Source organism: Typopeltis vanoorti, chromosome 18, assembly GCF_054136105.1.
Source record: "Typopeltis vanoorti isolate ZY-2024b chromosome 18, IOZ_Tvanoo_1.0, whole genome shotgun sequence".
NCBI lineage: Eukaryota > Metazoa > Arthropoda > Arachnida > Uropygi > Thelyphonidae > Typopeltis > Typopeltis vanoorti.
The window spans coordinates 66,332,858-66,352,863 of NC_143566.1; the positions used below are offsets into that span (position 1 = coordinate 66,332,858).

General features: G+C 34.4%; 1 protein-coding gene across 3 annotated transcripts in view; it reads right to left on the reverse strand.

Moving 5' to 3' along the window:
- The window catches only part of LOC150096729 (uncharacterized), a 357,894-nt gene that overhangs the window by 131,326 nt on the left and 206,562 nt on the right, over window positions 1-20,006 (reverse strand). For all 3 annotated transcript variants that reach the window (XM_090408396.1, XM_090408397.1, XM_090408395.1), the window contains exons 7-9: window positions 11,784-11,940; window positions 3,921-4,006; window positions 309-546 (exon numbers count right to left, since the gene is read on the reverse strand). In XM_090408396.1, the coding sequence (XP_090264522.1) occupies window positions 309-546; window positions 3,921-4,006; window positions 11,784-11,940 (481 nt within the window). The remainder of the gene's footprint in view (window positions 1-308; window positions 547-3,920; window positions 4,007-11,783; window positions 11,941-20,006) is intronic.

The following is a 20,006-nucleotide window of genomic DNA, read 5'->3' on the forward strand; positions in this document are numbered from 1 at the left end:
GATTCAGAACAATTTGAACCGCAAAATTTACCAAGCTGTAAAAGTGAGAGAGAAAATACAAACCTTCTGCCAATATATCTAATAAAAAATGATACACAAAATGCTATTAATCTGATGTTTCTTGCTAAACAAAACATTAGTTTTATAATACTCATAAGTTGTTTAGTTAAGCATATTTTCTAAATGATTTCACAAAGATTATCTACATAGTATAGGCTACAATATAAATAAATCCTAATGCAACATTCATATATTTTAATTCTATTATGAAATTTAAAAATCACATTAATTCTAAAAAGATGGCTTACTTTTTGATGCTTTATTGATGATAACTGAAGATGAATTCTCCGATCTCCCTTCTTCATTTTGTGAATAAATAAAAAACTCATAATCACTATTTAGTTCCAGGGAAAAATTAGCAGATATACCACTGCCAGAGATATCTGCTTCAATAGGTGATATCCGCTTCACTCTTGAAACATATGTAGGAACACAAGTTACAACATATGTGAATCTTTTACCATTCCAATGTCTTCTGGATACAGGCTTAAAAATGAAACATAATCATTAATTCAGTGTAATATAGAAAATCATACATTAACTGATGCAGACAGTTTATTAGGTGTACCTACTTAATATCAAGGTATCAAAAGTGTTCAATAGGGATGGTAGCTTATGCAAACCATTGCATCCTGTAGTTATGAACAGCAGGCTCAACCTCAGCTATAGTTGAGGGATGAAGTGGAGTAAGGCTGTTCCTCAGTCACAGATGAGGTCCAATGAATAAACATGCCACTGAAGTATTGTAAAATAAAATCATCTTAATGCTCTTGGGATCATACCAAAATGATTATACCTTATAACATGGCATATTATCCTGCTGAAAGTAACAGTTATCAGTGGATAAACGGTGAGCATAAAGGGATATATCTGGTCAGTAGCAATGTACAAATAGGCTGTGACATTCAGACATTACTCCACTAGTAGCAGGAGATAATGCAAAAAAAAACTCATTACACCACAAGGATGGTGTTCCCACTTGACATGATGAGGTTCACTCATGGTGCTCTAACCTGATACCCTGATCATGCTACTGTCAAAATGGAACAATTTTAACTGGAATTCACCAGACAGGAGTAAAACTCCATGAAGATACCTGCTGCTAAACTGTATCCACAATATATCGTGTGTGCTGAAGTGATGGTTTTCAACTCTCCATTAACATCTCTAAACCACCTGTGGCCAAAGGACTGCTCACTGTATATTTTATGTTGATCCAGTTTTGGTATGCTCTATATGCCATAGTTATGATCCCCTTATAGTGATCATTCACAATGGGAAAGAAGCAGTTTCTGTGATTCCTGCATTAGCAAATCAATACTAATTATCATAGCATGTTCAATGTAACTTAAGGTCATGTTACTGTTGGTCCAGTGTCATGATGAACCACATAAATTTTCAGCATCTGCCTTTAGCTTTATAAAGCCTGAAATGACACTGTCTCTGACAGTGGCCTCTGCAGATGGTAGGTGTACATCTAATAAATTAGCCACTTAGTGCTTATTATATGCTTTGAGAGAAATGTACACAGATATAGTTAATATTATGATGTATGTACTAATCTATTCCTCCTCCCAACACACACACACACACACAATATTTACACTAAACATTTGTCACTGTGTATGCTACTTTCTGATATGTGAATCTATAAATATAAACATCAACATTAAAAAGATGAAAAACTATGAAGCTGGAAAACAAACATCTGAATTCTCAATGCTTATTCAAGTTAGATACAATTTTATTTCAGTTATCTTCACTAAACTAATAACAGACATAAATGAAAATAATATCTGGGATGAATGACATTATGAAAGAGTACCTAGTAGGATGATGAATTATAGACTGAAGGAACCAAGAAACAGAGGTAAACCGATGAAATACTAGAATGAGTGACGATGGGCTGAGAATAAAGCAGGCCATTTTGCCTAAATTCACAAAAGGAAGAAAGTGGTATATGGTAGGGATTCAACTGAATAAAATTACATGGAAAAATTTTATTTAGCTGATATACAGTACAATAAGAAGGCTAACCAGTATCAACAGAGCTGATAAATATCAGTGTTTCAGAATGTACAGGTCACAGAAGAAAAAATGGTAAGGAAAAGAACAAAGAAGTTAGAAGCATCTCGGAAGACAGAAATATACATGCTAACCATATCAAATAAAGGATAAGTAACAAATCGGTTTAGACGAAAACTGTTGATAGAAAACTAGTGATATAAACATGTGGAATTAATATAGTATCTATACTCTGTGAAGGTACATGTCAGAAAATTATGATGAATGCCAGGTGAAAATGAATGGGTAATGATAGTTGCATGCACTGTTTTTGGGAGCATTTTTATAATATCCCCTAGGAAGGGTCTGGTCACATTCACTAAATCAATATGGACAATGTTTCCAATCATCTCATCACATCAACAAAGTGTGAGATATTCACAATGGATAAAAATCTTCCACAAAGAAAGGTAATTTGATGAGAAAATTCAAAGGAGATTATTATAGTTTAAAATTAATCAAAAATAAATTAGGCAGTATCTGAACTTTGAGTTAAATATTTTGAATTCCAAATTAAATGCATTTAAAAAATTTAACAAAAAAGCATGAAGATAAATGCAACTATGTGGTGGAAAAGATTCAGACATATGACTCTCCCACCCCCCTTTGATATACTGTTTTACATTGATTATGCTGCAGTCATATGTTTGAATGATGATGTCACTTGTTCACAGATGCAGAAAGCTGGAAACAAATAATCTGCAAGCATTTGGCTAGCAAATGCTTTGTGGAAAATAATACTATGCCAACAAAAATTAAAAGTTAGAGATCGATATATATAAAAAAATCCAGTGTATTAGAAGCATATTAGGTAATAAATTTGAGACATTTCAGAAACAGTTCAGATAAAGAAAGCATTATTATCAAATATATCAGAGGCTATTCTTACAAATTTTAAATTAATCTAAGTGAATAAATTTATGTTCAAAGTAAAAATTAACTAGGTCCTGAAACAGGTAAAATGAAAAGTGCACATTTTGAAAAACTAAATTTGTCTAACATAACAAGAACAACTTAAATTATGAGGTATGTTGTTCATTGCATTTTTTGATGTAATTTGATGGTCATTGTAATCAGAATATGTGCCAACTTTGTAATAAATAAGAACTACAAAGCACCTAAATTTCTCAATAAGTATGATACAACCACTACTACATCAGAAATAACCATAACTATATAACTGCTCTTTCTTTTAAGGTTACACTGTGATCAGCATTCATATTAATTAAATTAGGGAAACAAAACACACGTGTTAAAAAGATTATTTTACTGATTACAAATATATAACTGCTCATTACTTATCATATTAATTCAATGCTTATCAGCTACATTTTGTGAAAAATCATTACATATGATGAAATATATTCTTTGAATTTTTAAGTGTGTTCATACAAATATTCTTTTTGATCATCTTAGGATGGCTTGAGTTCCCTGGTTAGAGTGTACAGACATTTAATGTAACCTGATTGCCATTCCTTTGCTGCATCCTTTAAGGCATAATTGCATACAGATATACATGTTTGTTAGATTGGTCTGCCTGCTTTCAGGAGCAAATACCCATGGTGTCAGGGAAAAAAAAAAAATGTTAACCCCATTTGAAACCAGCTAACTCATGTTCAATTGAAAAGCACTATGTAAAGCCCCCTTACATCCTAAGATTGGAAGCCAGGTCTTTCCAACTGAAGGACAAATGTTGCAAGTCCTCACAATTGAACTATAGATTTTCATGAATTTGGCTATATCTACTGCTATTACAACTACTACTTAATATACTATAATTTTCAGTAGAGTATTACCTTCCAAAAAATTTTAATATTTCTGTGTCCCTGCAAATTTTGCACTTCAATAGCCTCTCTGGTTACTTGTGGAACAACATATGGCTCTGGAATTAAACAAACATGTAAGTATTTTGCCATAAGGCTATTTATACATATTGATGAAGACATCACTAAACTGTCTGGCTCATAATTACAAACTAAATCAGAATGATAACAAAAATGAAAATATGAGTTCACTAAAACAGAACTATTAATACATTTTTCTGGCAGGTTCTGCAAGAACAGATTCAAGTGAAACATAGAATTTATATAGATGAAGTGAAATGATATCACAGACATTTTTCATTTATGTTATCATCAATCTGATTTAATTTATTCTTACATACATTAAGATCACAATTTCAATAATTTCAATAATAACTAAATAATCTGAACTATTTGAAATGTCATGTTCTTATGGTACATCCCACTGGTAACTATCTGGAGATCATACGAATGCAGGTCGGCTAGCAATTGGGAATTTAGCCAAACAACTGGTATCTTACTGGTTGAAACCAAAATAAAATGGTACAACATGTGAAATTTCATGCCAGCTGAGGCATTGCTAGGTTAAACAAAGCTTCCACCACTTTTATCAGGAACTAGGGTGAATAGTGAAGTCAGCTACTGGAACAAACTCCAACTCAACACTAGCAGAATTGAAGATAAGCACTAATAGCAAGAAGTAGGGGAGAAAAAAAAACAGAACCGGCAGAATTACAGAAATACTGTGTTGACATAATTGGTATTATTAAAACAAAAAATTCACTAAAACAGGTGAAATTTTTTCAATATCAAATAACAGGTGTTATGCTCAAGCAATAATGATCATCGAAATGAAGGGGTAGCTTATCAACATTAAACATGAAGATTATCTTTTTGAATAGTAGGCAATATCACATAGTGATATGGAACAAACATGAAAATGAATATTGGAAAATTAGACTAATTTTGGTGCCTATGGCACTAAAGAAGATTCTACTAAGGAAGAAGTGGAAGAAGCTTGATTCATTAGAGAAGGCAGCTGCTAAAGAATAAGTTGGTCCCTGTTGAATATTTAGAATACCAGACATACAGAATGTTTTAGAAAATTTGGAGATTGATTCCTGTCCATGACATGGATAAGTCATTACTAAACACCATGTTCCAACAGAAACATGTGCACAAATTCACGTGGAGAGAAGAACAATAAATAAGAAGTTTAGTCAACTATGTTATTACTGAAAGTGATATCTTTGTGATAGTTCTTGACACAAGAGTATACAGGAGATATGAATAGGAAGTGATCACCACATATATCATATTTCAATATCATACTGAAAAGAAGTACCTAAGAAAGTTTAAAAAAGAATTTTAGATTTCAGATAATATACAACAAAAATTAGGGTTTGAAAAAAAAAAGAAAAAAAAAAAACTCACCCTGGGAGACTGTGGGAAACTTGGAGGAGAACATTGATTGGCTAGGAAAGCATATGGTGGTTGTGTGGAAAAGCAGAAAACTCAGGAACTCCTTAGTGAGTTTGAGAAATTTAACCTTCCTATTGGCCCAAGTGGATGAAATATACAAACCATCTTGGCAATTTTCAAGGATCAAAATATGAGCAGTGTACTTCCTCTTATCATGCAATTACAGTACTCTACTGTTAATCTCTTAAAAGCAATTATAAAGCCATTAGCTTATTAACTGTAACAAACTAACCTTTATGTTCTAAAAGGTATTTAAATGGTATACTTTTCATCCATGTTTTGACTGATGCTGAAACACATCATGGCTGGCTGGTATGGTGAATTAGTTCAGATATCGACAGACATTAGTGAAAAGTGAAACTAAGTGATGCATTACAATTACTGCAGAAAAATTTTCATCCTCATACTATGAAATTATTTTGCTATTAAATGCTAGTTATTTTCATGTCAGAAAAACTTTACATAAAGAATGGTAAAGAATTCTCAAACATCTTCTATCCCAGCTAACTATTAACTATCACAATGAACTATTACATTGGTAATTTTGTGCAGTACACCTTTTTGAAGGTGTACTGCACTCCGACCATCCATTTAGTATGTTTATGTATGACATTTTTGCAGTCTGAAATTCTTCCTCATCAGATATAGACATTTTTCTTCTTCAAAGAAGAAAAATGTCTATTCATTCAACTATAGAATGACGTGAATTTGCAAGAATAACTTTTTTTGCAGATTAATACTAAAATAAAAATTTTTAAAAATAAATAACTGGTTACTACGAGAAGTTATAATAAAATATTCTTATTATGTAAATTCTATGCGGAGAAATGTTAAAATAAAAAAGAACATGAAAATAAACAGTTGCATTATAAGTGAAATGCCATTTTTTTTGAGATAATTAATTGGATTCTTTATTAATTTCTTACTGTCTTTGTAATTGGCAGAAACATTTTTTTTTCCCTATGAAAATATGTGTTTTGCAAAAAGCAATCAGGCATTTTGTTTAGAATTTGTTTAAATAACCAGCAAATCGATTTGTTAGGAGTTTATGCCGATGAAGTTAAGAAAAGAAGGGTTGAATAAGAAGAATAAAATCAAAAACAGCAAATGAAATAAAGGATGTTCAAAGTGGATTTATGAGAAACAGAGGACCATGAGAGGGTATCTTAAATATCAGGATGATACCAGAGAAAAATGTAGAAAGATGTTTATCTCTATATTATAATTATAATAAAGCAATTGATAGCATTCAACATAAGACATTAATAGAAACATTAATAAAGAAAAGAACAGACAGGAATGACATAAGACTGATATTCTACATATATTGGAACGAAACTGCAAACATAAAAATCAGCAATGAACTGTCAGAAACTTTGAAACAAAAAAAAAGGCAGGAATGAGTGTTTTTTTTCTCTTCTTTTCAATATTGAAGAATTTTTTTAAAGTATGGAAGAACTGGAGGGAATAAAAATCATCATCAAATTCCTGCCATGTACCCTCAAGGAGTGTACAGGATATGATAGTACTACATTTAAAAATTACATCATTACTAACTTCCTATCTACAATTTTCCTCCAAATCAGTCTGTTACTTGTCAAGACCCCAACATTATCAGATCTTATATTTCTATCGTCTAAGGCACTTTGTACCGTATCAATCCACCTATATCTTGGTCTTCCTCTGGGTCGTTTTCCTGCCAACCTGGCAAAGAACACTTGTTTTGCTAATCTTTCCTCTCCCATTCTATTTAAGTGACCATACCTCCTGAGATTAGTTCTGCTAAGATTCCTGGATGCTGACAATGTCAAGTTCTTTCCTAATATCCTCGTTTTTAATATGATATTGCCATTGATGCCATCTGTTCACGCCTCTAATCTTTCTCAGGACTCTCATATCTGAGGTCTCTAGACTTTGGTCAAGTGTTTTACTTCTGACCCGGCTCTCAGATCCATAAGTTAAAACTGGTTTGAACACTGTCTTGTATACAGCTAATTTAGTGTTCCGACTAATTTCTCTCTTATTCCATATGAATTTATTCAATTGACTTCACACCATACCAGCTTTGCTGATTCTGTTGTCTATTTCTATATTTAATTTACCATCTTCACTAAAAATCATGCCTAAGTAGCTGAAATGTTTTACTTGTTCCATAGGTTCTCCATTCACAACACAGTTGCCATTTTCAATGATTCTGCCTATTTTCATTGTCTTTGTCTTTTTATTGCTGACCTTGATACCATATCTATTACAACAGTTATTCAATTTAGTCAGGGAATCTTGCAGACCTGTAGCGGATTTATTTAGAAGTATAACATCATCCGCATAAAGCAAAGAGCTGACATTAACATCTCCAATTTTGATATCATATTTAATACCACTTTCCTTCATAATGTGATCTATATAGATAATGAATAACAGAGGGGATAATGTACATCTTTGTCTCACACCAGATTTAACATTAAACCATCTTCTTGTACTTCCTTCAATTCTAATTGCTGACTTACAACTCAAATAAAGACTGAGTATTGATTGATATAATGCCCCATTGACACCATATAACTATAGCGTATTGAATAGCTTCTCTCTTGGCATCTTGTCACATGCCTTTCCCAGATCGACAAAACTTAAATACAGATCTTTGTTATATTTCCATGCTTTCTCAACTATTTGTCGTAAAGTGAAGATCTGATCCTGACAGCCTCTATTTGGCCTGAATCCAGCTTTTCTTCCACAATTCTTCTCAACCGTTTCTCAAGTATACTTGCATAGATCTTGCCAGGAACACTCAGTAGGGAAATACATCTGTAATTCTCACATTCAGTTTTATTTCCCTTTTTATATATGGGTACTATGAGAGCTCTACTCCAATCATCGGGAATTCGTCCCTCTGTCCAGGCTTTCTGAACTATGCAGTGCAGCCACTGTAAGCTTTTATACCAGTATACTTCAGCATTTCTGGTCAAATATCATCTACTCTTGCTGCCTTTCCACATTTTAAGCCTTTGATGGCTTTTTCTACTTCAAGTATGGATATGTATTCCTGACTGCATGCCTGGTCAGTGTTTTTTACCACTGTGCTGTTATCACTGCTTGTTTCATTTAGCAGTTTTTCAAAGTAATTACTCCATACTTCAAGAATATCTTTTTCTTCCATTTTCATGTCAAATTTATCATCTCTAACTCTTTTTTACAGCACTCTTTCCTCCATTCCTAAGCTTCTTCAACAACCTCCACAATATTTTGCCATCTTCTTGATATTTATTTTCTATATTCTTGCCAAATCCTCCGATGACATTTGTTTAGCTAGTTTTACACAGAGTTTAGCTTTCTTGCATTTGTCTCTGTATTCTCAAAGAGCACAAGCTGACTTATTTGCCAGGAACTTTTGATATGCTTTCTTCTTTTCCTTCACTGCCTCTTTAACTTCCTGTGTCCACCATGGAGTTCTAATTTTTCTATCCTTGCAGACAACTTCACCACATGCCTCTCTGGCTTAATCAATCAGGCTTTCTTCAAGGCTTGCCACTGATTCTCCAAGGTTTGATTCCTGTTCTCAAACTCTTTCATTTTTTCTTCAATAATCTTTGTGTATTTTAGTCTACAGTTCACATCTGAGAGCTGCTCAACTTTTATTCACTTTAAAACTTTCTTACATGTTATTCTTTTCAATATGAAATTCAATTTTATCCTGCTCAAGACTAAATAGTGATCACTTCCAATTTCAAATCCTCTGTACACTCTGGTGTCCTGCACCATGGAGAAAACATCACTATGAATAATAACATAGTCAATGAGACTTTTCTTATTCCTTGCATCTTCTCTCCATCTGAATTTGTGCACATTTTTATGTTGGAACATGGTGTTAGTAATAACCAGTCCATGTCCTGAGCAGAAATCCAACAGATATTTGCCATTATTATTAGCTTTGCTCTTTTCTCCTAATTTTCCCAAAATATTTTTTATGTCTGACAATCATTTCCTGCTCTGCTATTTAGGATCCCCAACATAAAAATGTGCACAAATTGTTGCTGTCAGTTGCTTTCTTTAAAGCCTCAAAATATTCCTCCACTTCTACCTTAGTAGAACCTTCTGTGGGACCATAGGCACAAATAAGTCTTATTGTCCAGCTCCCCATTCTCATATTTGCCCACATTACTCTACTTGAGACTGCCTGCCATTCAAGAAGATTAGCCTCGTATTTTGTGTTGAATACTATGGCTACTCCTCCTTTTCCTTGATTGTCATTTCCTGAATATAATATTTTGTATTTATTGCTCAGAAAGATCTCACCAGTTTTGGTCTTTTTTGTTTCAGTCGCCCCTATTATGTCGATCTGGTACTTATCTAATTCCTCAGCTAACTCTACCCACTTCTTATGTTGATAGTACCATCATCGGTACTATCAACATAAGAAGCCATCTTTAGCTCTGGTGATGTTGAGTTGGGGTGTGTTTGCAGATTTGTTTCAGTAGCTGACTTTTCACTGTTCGCTCTGGTTCCCTGGAGAAAACAACGGGGGCCTTGTTTAACCAGGCGCCGTCCCAGCCAACATGAAATTTTGTCATGTTGTACCATCATTTTTTATTTTGGTTTAACCAATAAGAATACAATTTGGTTGGCTAAATCCCAAATTGCCAGTCCATCCTCGTTTGTTCAGTATCCAAGTAGATACCCAACAGGGTGCACCACGAGAAGGTGAGGATTGGACATTAGGTCAGAAGCCCTACACTTATTTAAGACACTTAATTACAGAGGATGGAAAATGCAAGAGAGAAAACAGGAGATCTTAGAACAGAAATTGCAAAATCAACCTTTAACAGAATGAAGAATATATTAACATCAAGTGAAATTGCAAAAAAACTAGATTAAGAATTATTAAATGTTTATTTGGCCTAGTTTTCTCTATGGAGCAGAAACATGGACAATAAACAAAGAAGACTGTAGAAGAATTGATGCTTTTGAGATGTGGATGTACAGAAAAGCATTGAAGATCTCAACGATTCAGAAGAAGAGAAATTAAGAAGGTTTGGAGATATTATAGGTACTAAATTGGAACTAATAAAGAGCATACAAAAAAAAGTATGATAATGTGAGGTATGAAAAGTCTTCAAAAAGATTTATTAGAGTGAAAAATTGAAGGTGAGGGAAAGAAAGGAAAATAGCAACACACAGCATTCAAAAAACAAAGGATCGGATTGACCTGAACTATGCAGAGAGCAAGAGAGCATAAGACAGACACAGATGGAGATCCATAATGCTTTTGAGAGAGAGAGAGAGAGAGAATGTCATTATGGTTGGCAGAAAAACAACAGGATAAAGGAGAAAGAGAAAATGGGATTTAAACATTTGAAGTCAGCAGAAGTGAAATGAAAGAATTCTTGAAGTAAAATTTCTTTCAGGAACTATCTGCTGCATTCATTAGGATTAAAAACAAAACCTTTTCCTTCTAATATATTCTAAATTGGCATTTCCTGCTTATAATGGTGAAAATTTTTCAGTTCACTCAATGGCATTACAGAAGTTTTATTCACAGCCTATGCAATGAAATTAAGCAATTTCTGGTAGATTAACTATGAATGCCTAGAAAAAAAATGTGTATGTGTGTATATATTAATGACAGTATCATATGAGCACATTTCAATGGGAAATAAATTCCCACTTTAAATTTTTGCCTTATGAGCTCACATTAGAAATGAATTAACTCTTAAAGTTGGGAATGACCTATACATATTGCATGGCTCTAACCCCAAAAAGATTGCATGCATGTTTGTTATGAATTAAATAAGTAGAAATTGCAATGACATTAAAAATACTCACTATTTTTATGAATATCAGTTAGGTTAACAGGCCTGAACGTAGTGCGTATCTGTATATGCACATATATAATTAAACATAAAACAGTAGGTTCACATGTCATTTAATTTTTTTTTTAATTTTTTGTTTACAGCTTGATTGTCTCTATTCACAGCTAATATGTCATATTTGAATTTTTATATTTTCTGATAAATATATTTTCCAAAGACCAGTATGCCACAGATCATGCTTTGAGAAACAGAGAATTAGATATTTTGCACAAGCAAGTATTTCTTGTTTACTTATTCAAAAGAAATGCATATGTACCTTGTGAATGTAATAAGTTTGCAACATGTACATCACAATTGCTAGTGTCATGTAATAAAAGTAACTGTTAATACATTTAATCATATTTGTTTATTTATTTTTTGTAATCACATGATAAACCATCCATGTGCACTGATTAAAAACAAAAACAGAAAATATTACTGTCATTTAAACATGTTATTACATTACATTACAGCTTAAAAAACATCTGGATATGCATTTAAGAGAACATAGAAACCATAAAATACTTACTATCAGGGTCTGTCCTTACAGTGATATTATGAAATGGACTCCACATGTCATCAGAATTAACATAATTTGAACGACATCTTACACCAAATTTATACAGTGTGTATGGATTCAAACCTGTGACTATATTGTTTCTTCTATTACCAACCTCTAGGATGACCTATCAATTTGATTAAAAGATGTAAATATTTAATATTTGGAAAACACTCAACAAGATGAGAAATTAGAACATTCATTTTCTGCAAAATTCAGCAATAACAAATATTAATTTTCCACCCACGAAAGGTTGTGCACTTGCTATAATGATAAATAAATAATAATGGAATAACTTACATGATCATTTTTATTTATTAATTTATATTTATTTATTAACCTTGCCAAAAATTAGGATTAATTAGACTTGGCTAACAGCAGATGATGTAGTCACAGGTATAGAATGTGAAGGGTTTAGTATTTTTAGGGAAGATAGGATAGGAGAAGGAATACTGCTGATGACAGTGGATGAATTGTAGCCAAAAATAATAGGAGACAGGTGGGAGGGTGGCTGTTCATTTGAAGCAGTCTGGTGTGAGATCAAGACCAGTAAGACAAAATATACAGCTGGTTGATGGTATAGGTGGGATTCCATGAATGATCTGGAAGACATGCATCAGCAAATTAGTACAATGAGTGCAGGTTGAGTGATTATTATTGGAAACTTCAACTAGAAATATAGATTGGAAGGAAGAAAGATCACATGGCATCAAGGAAATAAAATTTATACACCTACCAAGAGAATTACTTCAGGCAGCATGTAATGGAGGGGACTGGGGGTGTAAGAGTATCGTAACTGGTCATAGGATCAGAGGAACTATCCATAACCAAGGTGGACACCCTGCAACTGATTGGCAAAAGTGACCATGCAGTCTTGACTTGAGAGATTGTAAAGCATGATGAATATTCTGTCAAGAAGGGGAATATGTGGAACTACAAGATAGGTGATTTGGCAGGAGGAAGCTTGAATCTATGCCATGGCATAAAACACTGCAAGGGAAGGATGTTAGTTAAGGGGCATCTAGAAGCAATATTTAATTGCAAGTATACCTAAGGTAAGGAGGATTATTTAGGTAGGAGTTAGATGGAAGAATAATATCATTACGCATGAACTGCAGAAGAAGATATTGCTGGAGAGGGTTCCATGAAAATTCATTGAAAAAACAGTTAATCGAAAGACAATTCATTGAATGAACAATTTGCCGAAAATGCAATTCATCAAAAAAACAATTCGCCGAAAATTTTAACTAAAATTTAATTGATCCAGCCAAAGCAGAATTGCTAATATCATTTCGAAACTTTTTTTTGAAAATGTTATGATAAAAGTGATCCATTTAGAACAAAAATTGAACTGTGCAGACAGCTTCTTGTACCGACAACTTCTACTAATTCAGCTAAGTCAGAGAGTTATTGTAATACATAATTTGGACACATTGTTTCTTTGTTTCCCCGAATATAGCTGAACTGAAAACTGGAATGGTTCAACATTTTCTTGTAAAAGTTAATCTGATTCAGATTCGCTATTTGAAACTTTTATTCATTCCATAATAATTCTATTTGAATTATTATGGATGAATAAATTTCATCCCATAATAATTGCTATACTGAAGTTGCATGTTACTACTAGCAGCAACAATAATAATGGAGCCTGTGTAAGGCTGGGCTTTTCCACCCGGAAACAGGCAAATCAGTCCCATGAACAGATATGAAACATCGGACAAGAAAGACAATAAGAAACCATATTGTTCTATAATTATTCCTTATTAAAGTAGCATTGCTTTCTCACTCTGCACGGTTCAGTATTTGTTCTAAATGGTTTACTTTTATCATAACATTTTCAAAAAGTTAAAAAATTTTCGGTGAATTGTTTTTTTCTATGAATTGCATTTTTGACGAATTGTTCATTTGATTAATTGCCTTTTCGATAAATTGTCTTTCGATTAATTGCCTTTTTGATGAACTTTCCGGTATCCAGAGAGTTCATCAAAACTCTCTGTGGAGAGTATAAGGAGAAAGGTGACCAGCAAACTTATGAATAGTACAGGGCGCAGGCAAGAAATGTGATAAGCATGGCAAGGAAGGCAAAATCAGATCACGAGAAGAATCTAGTCAAGCAGGCCAAAGGAAATCCCAAAGAGTTCTTTTATGTGGCAAGTAAGAGAAAGAATAACTATGGAAGAATAAACTTAACGAGTGCTAATGGTGACAACGAGACAGACATAGATAAAATAGTTGAATTACTGCGTAAGCACCATCCAAGAGGTTACTGCTGTAACATATGCAAAACAGATTGATGTGGGAACAGAGGTGGATGTATTGGAGGTTCTTAGGACACTAAAAATTCTTGATGTAAATACAACTGTGGGATAAGATGGAATATCAGCTTAGGTTTTGCAAGAATGTGCAAGGGAATGGCAATGCCTCTGACCAAGCTCTTTAAGTCTCAGCTCTGGAAGAATTCCAAGCAAGTGGTAAGAGGACAAAATAATTCCCTTGCATAAAAGGAGGGTTGAAAGACTGCAACAGCAAATTATAGACAAATCAGTATCTAAGGCATGGTGGTAAAACTACTGGATAAATTGGTTAAAAATGGAATTTAAGAATGGGTGGATAAGAATATGATAATATATATGGGACAACATGGCTTTGTGAAGGGTCAGCCATGCCTTAGCAATTTACTCAGTTTTAATAATAGAGTAACAGCCAAGTTGGATAAAGGAAATGGCTACAAGATGATTCTGCTGTGTGGTATTCTCATGTGGTACTTTGTCAAAGGCATTTGACAAAATACTGCATGAAATTCTGTTATTCAAATTAGAACAAATGGGGATGGATATGAATGCTGGTTAACTGGATAAGAGGGTGGCCGCTGGACAGATATTAAAAAGTAGTATATGGAGGGGCAGAATCGAGGCGAAAGCAGGTGTGACTAGTGGTGTGCCACAAGGTTTAGTGCTGGGACCATTGCTGTTTAATTTATGCATAAATGATATAGGAAATAACCTGAAAGGAAATATTCAGTTATTTGCTGATGATGTAAAATTAGGTAGAGTAATAGCCAATCAAGACGATGTAGAGGGCTTGCAGGACAATTTAAATAGGCTGTCAGTATGGGCAAAAGATAATGGGTATCAGTTTAATGTGGAGAAATGTAAAGTTACACATTGGATAAATTGATTATAAGCTGTGTACCACACTGACGGAACTGTACTCCACAAAATAGATGAAGCTAGAGATTTAGGGGTGCTAGTAGACAGAAAGTTAAAGGTTGGAGGGACATACTGCTAAGGTTGCTAAAGTAGCTCATAGGATTACTTTGGCTATGGAAGAACACACTAACAAGCAGAGATAAGGAAGTTATTCCACTTTATAAGGTCATGATCATCAACATTCGGATTACTGTGCTCAGGTCTGGTCTCCTAGGCTTCTTGGGGATGAGGAAGTGGTGGAGGTGTATGGTTTAGTTCTGCTGTAAGCGAGGACTCACTGGAACAAATTAACCTATAACCATAAGATTCAGAGGTGAGTGGTCTGTGGAAAGTCCCCTGTGAGGATAGAGTGAGGGTATGTGTAATTGCAGAAGTTGGTTGACAGGAGAAAGAGAGGGGATATGATAGAAACATTTTACTTAATGGATTTTCATAGAATTGATGTATGGGAAATGTTTCAGCACTTGGTTAGAGTGAGCAGAATAAGAGGTCATCCCTGGAAGTTGAATAAAGGTATAGTTGGTAAGAATGCGAGGACTAGATTTTTTTTTTTTTTGCTTGAATTGTGAATGAGTTGCCAGAGTCAGCTGTGAATGCTGTGTCTGTAAATGGGTTCCATGAAAGGTATGATAGATTGTGGATTTTTGAGTCTCCCACGATGAGTCTTCAGACTCCATGCAGGTGCACGTAGAATAATAATATTTATAACGGTAGCCTATGTAGCTCAGTAAAAGTGGCATCTGCACTCTACAACGCTTGACAGCACGAAGAAAGACTTAAGTTTGAGTCTAGTCGCCGACTAGAGGAATATTTTCTAAGCCTTTCTCAACTGGTTCCCAAGTTAGTCAATCTCTGGAATGGGCAAGCAGGTTTTTTCTCCCGTAAACTCAAGAAAATCTGCGTCGAACCCACATTATTTTCAGACATTAAAATATTGTATTAGGGACCACGAGATGGCAGCACTTATTAGCCAAATTCTTCGCTGCGTACCGATTAATTAGTGATAGCCTTGGGCCAGCTATCTCTGATTGGCTATCAGTGGAGACTGAATTGCCCACTCAATCTCCAAAGGTTAGATAGGGCTAAAATACCTCACCTACTCCTTATACGAGATCAAAAAGGCATTAGCTGATGTTTTTTTTTTTTAAATTTATAACTTTGTTAAAACATTCTGACTAGGCATGATGATACTCCAGATAAGCAGCATCCCAACAGCATCTGACACCTGTTGGGGTGCAGGCATCATGGTCACTTGGACATATTCTGAGGGAGAGCAGTGTACGCTGGTTAGGAAAAGAGACAGGTTACCTATCCTTTTGGATAGCAAGAACATTAATATCCATGAAGGTGTTCCACAGTTCTAATTAGATGGGCTACTGCAAAATATCTCCTAAGCCAATTTGTCATCTTGGTAGAAAAGACAACCTGACCCCACCTCACCCCATTAAAACCATGAATATGCTACAAAGAGAAATGAGCCCACAGTATCTGGCATCACTGGGCCTTACAATTCCCAGAGAAATGGAACTATCAGACTGAACATACTACTCCGAAGCAAAATAATAAAAGCAAGTGCAAGAAAGCTAATTTCATGATTGCTACATACCACGTAAAAACATTAGCAGATAATGAAAAGGAAGAGGAACTGGAATACAAAATAAACAAAATGAAATGGAACATAATAGAACTAAGTGAAGTGCAAAGAAAATCAGAAGAATGAATAACACTACACCCTCTGTCCAAAAAGATATTGAACTTTTCGAAAATAGAAGAAACTAGTGGCACCACCTGTTGTATCTTTTTGTTGTCGAAAGCAGCAACCTTCATTAGTGTTGTGTCAACTGTTTATGACATTTGTTTCATTAGAAGCAGAGTTATAGTGCCAAGAGTGACAGTATGTTTTGACGAATGGTTGGAAACTGAGTTTCAAACAGAGAGCTGTGATTGACTTTTGTGTTAAACTTGGTAAAAGTTTTACCGAAATGCATCAAATGCTTCAAAAAGCATACGGTGATGAATGCTTATCCAGTATTCAAGTTTACGAGTGGTTTAATTGATTTCAAAGTGGTCGCGAGACGCTTTGAGGACGACAAAAGCTACTGAGCGAAGTTAACATCCAAAAAGTGCTTGATTTCATCAAAAAAAACCTGAAATCATCCATGCGATTGATTGAAGATGAATTGGGGATTCCAAAATCAACTGCGCACAACAATTTGATCGAAAGTTTTGGCCTTCATAAATTGAATTCGCAATTTGTTCCCCACAGTTGACCAACGACCAAAAAATGTATAGAATTGAACACTGCAAGGACCTCATTAAAACCGCTTGTAAGGACTCAAACTTCCTTGAAATGATCGTTACTGGTGATGAAATGTGTTTTGAGTATGAGTCCGAAACAAAGTGCCAGAGTGCTGAGTGGAGACCACTAGAAGAGGGGCATCCAAAAAAAAGTTGCTTGGAGAAGTCAAAAGTAAAGACAATACTGATTTGTTTCTATGATTCCAAAGGCATTATCCACAAAGAATTCATTCTGCCTGGCCAAACAGTCAATGGTGAGTTTTATCTCGAAGTTTTGAAGCAACTGATAGTGAGAATTCATTGCATATGGCAAGAATATCGTGATGCAGGCAGCTTGTCACTTTTGCACGATAATGCACCATCTCATCATTCGAAGATTGTGAGACAGTTTTTGAGCAAAAGCCAAGTTTATGTGTTGGATCAATCACCGTATTCACCTGATTTAGCACCCTGTGACTTCTTTCTCTCCCCACTTCATTTGCTGATGAAAGGAACCGATACGACACCACTGAAAATGTTCAAGCGACAATAACCACAACCCTCAACAGTATCCCAAAAACCGATATAAAAAAACTCATTTAACGAATTAATGGACCATGCCAAATGTTGTATCGAAGCTGAGGGAGAGTATATTGATTGAAATAAATGATTTAAATACTGTATTTTTCAGACGATAAGATGCATCCCAAATTAATGAGATGATTTTTAGAAAAAAAATATTTTATTATATAAAGATATTTAAAATTCTTACTTAATTTTTATTTATTGTTACAATCATTTGTATTAGCAATATTCAGTTCACTCTCGGTACTATCACATGTCTTGTTAATGTCACCGTTCGTATTACTTTCATCTGAACTATTGTTGTCACTCCCTTCAAAAACTGAGTCATCTTCGGTACCATCCATCGCATTACTTATCCCACATTTCTTAAATGACTTTATAATCGTCTCTTCTTTCACAGCATCTCATGAATTTTTCACCCAGGTACATACTTCTGAAATTGTTGGCTGTTTCATACGTCCTGTTGCTGTAACATCATGATTTGGCTTTGCTATCCATTTGTTCCACTCTTCCCGCATAAAATTTTTTTTAATGGTTTATTAATAGATCCATATAAGGGTTGTAATTGACTTGTAAGGCCTCCAGGAATGATAGCTAATTCTGTATTCATTTCTTTTAGAAGCTTCTTGGTTGATTCTGTTTTATGCGCTCTGAATCTTTTGTTTTATGCGCCCATATCTTTTGTATCAATAATTGCATTCCTGTTTCGTCCACCAGCCTTTATCTTGAATGTGGATAATAATGCCATGAGGAATTTCATCTCTCTGTAACGTTTTTCTCTTGAAAATTAACATAGGGGCACTTTTTGTTCCATCCGCACAGCAAGCTAAAACTACAGTGTAGTGAGTTTTGTCGTGATCTGTTGTTTTGATCACTATTGATTTGGTGCCTTTTGAATCTACTGTCCGATTTGAAGGAACATCAAAAGTTAGAGGCACTTCATCCATGTTCGCAATTTGATTAAGCTCAAAGTTAAATTTCCTTCTCGCTGATATGACAAATCTATGGAATTCTATAATATTAGCTTCATAGCCAGCAGCATTCTTTGGGCTAGAGTGGTTTTTGCATGCACGCATAACCCGTGTCTTTTCATAAATCTAAAGCACCAAGACGGTGATCCGGAAAAATCTAAAATTCCATAAACAGTTGCCCATTGTTTCAATTCAAAAATTATCGTTTTCGTAGAAACAGATATTCCCAAGTTTTGATGTTACCCAATTTTTCATTTGTACTTCTAATTCTGGCCATGTTTCTAGGTGTGAACGGAATGTTTTCTTGTGTTTACATAGCAATTTTAATTGTTCCTCTTGTTTTCTCCACTCACAAACCATTTTTTTTTTGTTGGTGGTGGACCAAAATGTCTTTCTGCTGCTCTTTTTCCATATTGTTTTGCATAATTTATCACATTTAATTTATAACTCATGTTATATGAAAGTCTTTTTTGTTTTACACTCATTTTTTTTAATTTTAAGATAAAATTTTTTTAATGACTTATAAAAAATAATTCAAATGAACCGTACAAAAGCACATATGTTTGCACACTAATGACTATTGACACTCTAAATTGGTGATTCACCCACATGCAGTGAGATAACTTAGGTACCTACCCAGGGCCGGATTTAGAATTGCTGAGGCCCTAAGCTATACAAAACCCAGAGGCCCCCCTACTGTTTTAAATTACATCAGCTCGTCTTTTTGTTTTTTTATTTGAGACCCCAGCAGATTGTGAGGCCCTAAGCTGTAGCCTTTTTAGCTTATACGTAAATCCGGCACTGTACCTACCTTCAGTGGCGTTCTTATTTTATTAAGATATTGCGCCAGTAATTGAACTTCGCTAACAGCTTTGGTACAGTGTAAAGATTCATTTTTTAATGTTACCTTCGGACCATAAGACGCACCCCAATTTTCAGCAATTTTTCTATGTAAAATGGTGCGTCTTATGGTCCGAAAAATACAGTAATTATAATTGGCCTGTTTTATTTTCTATCAAGAGTTCGGTTTCTTTTTGGACTGAGGGTGTAAAATCAGAAATGTGTTTTATTGGAAAGGACCAGATGATGTCAAATACAGGAGTAGATTTCTTTATAAACAAGAGTATAACAAAGAAGATTACTAAACATGT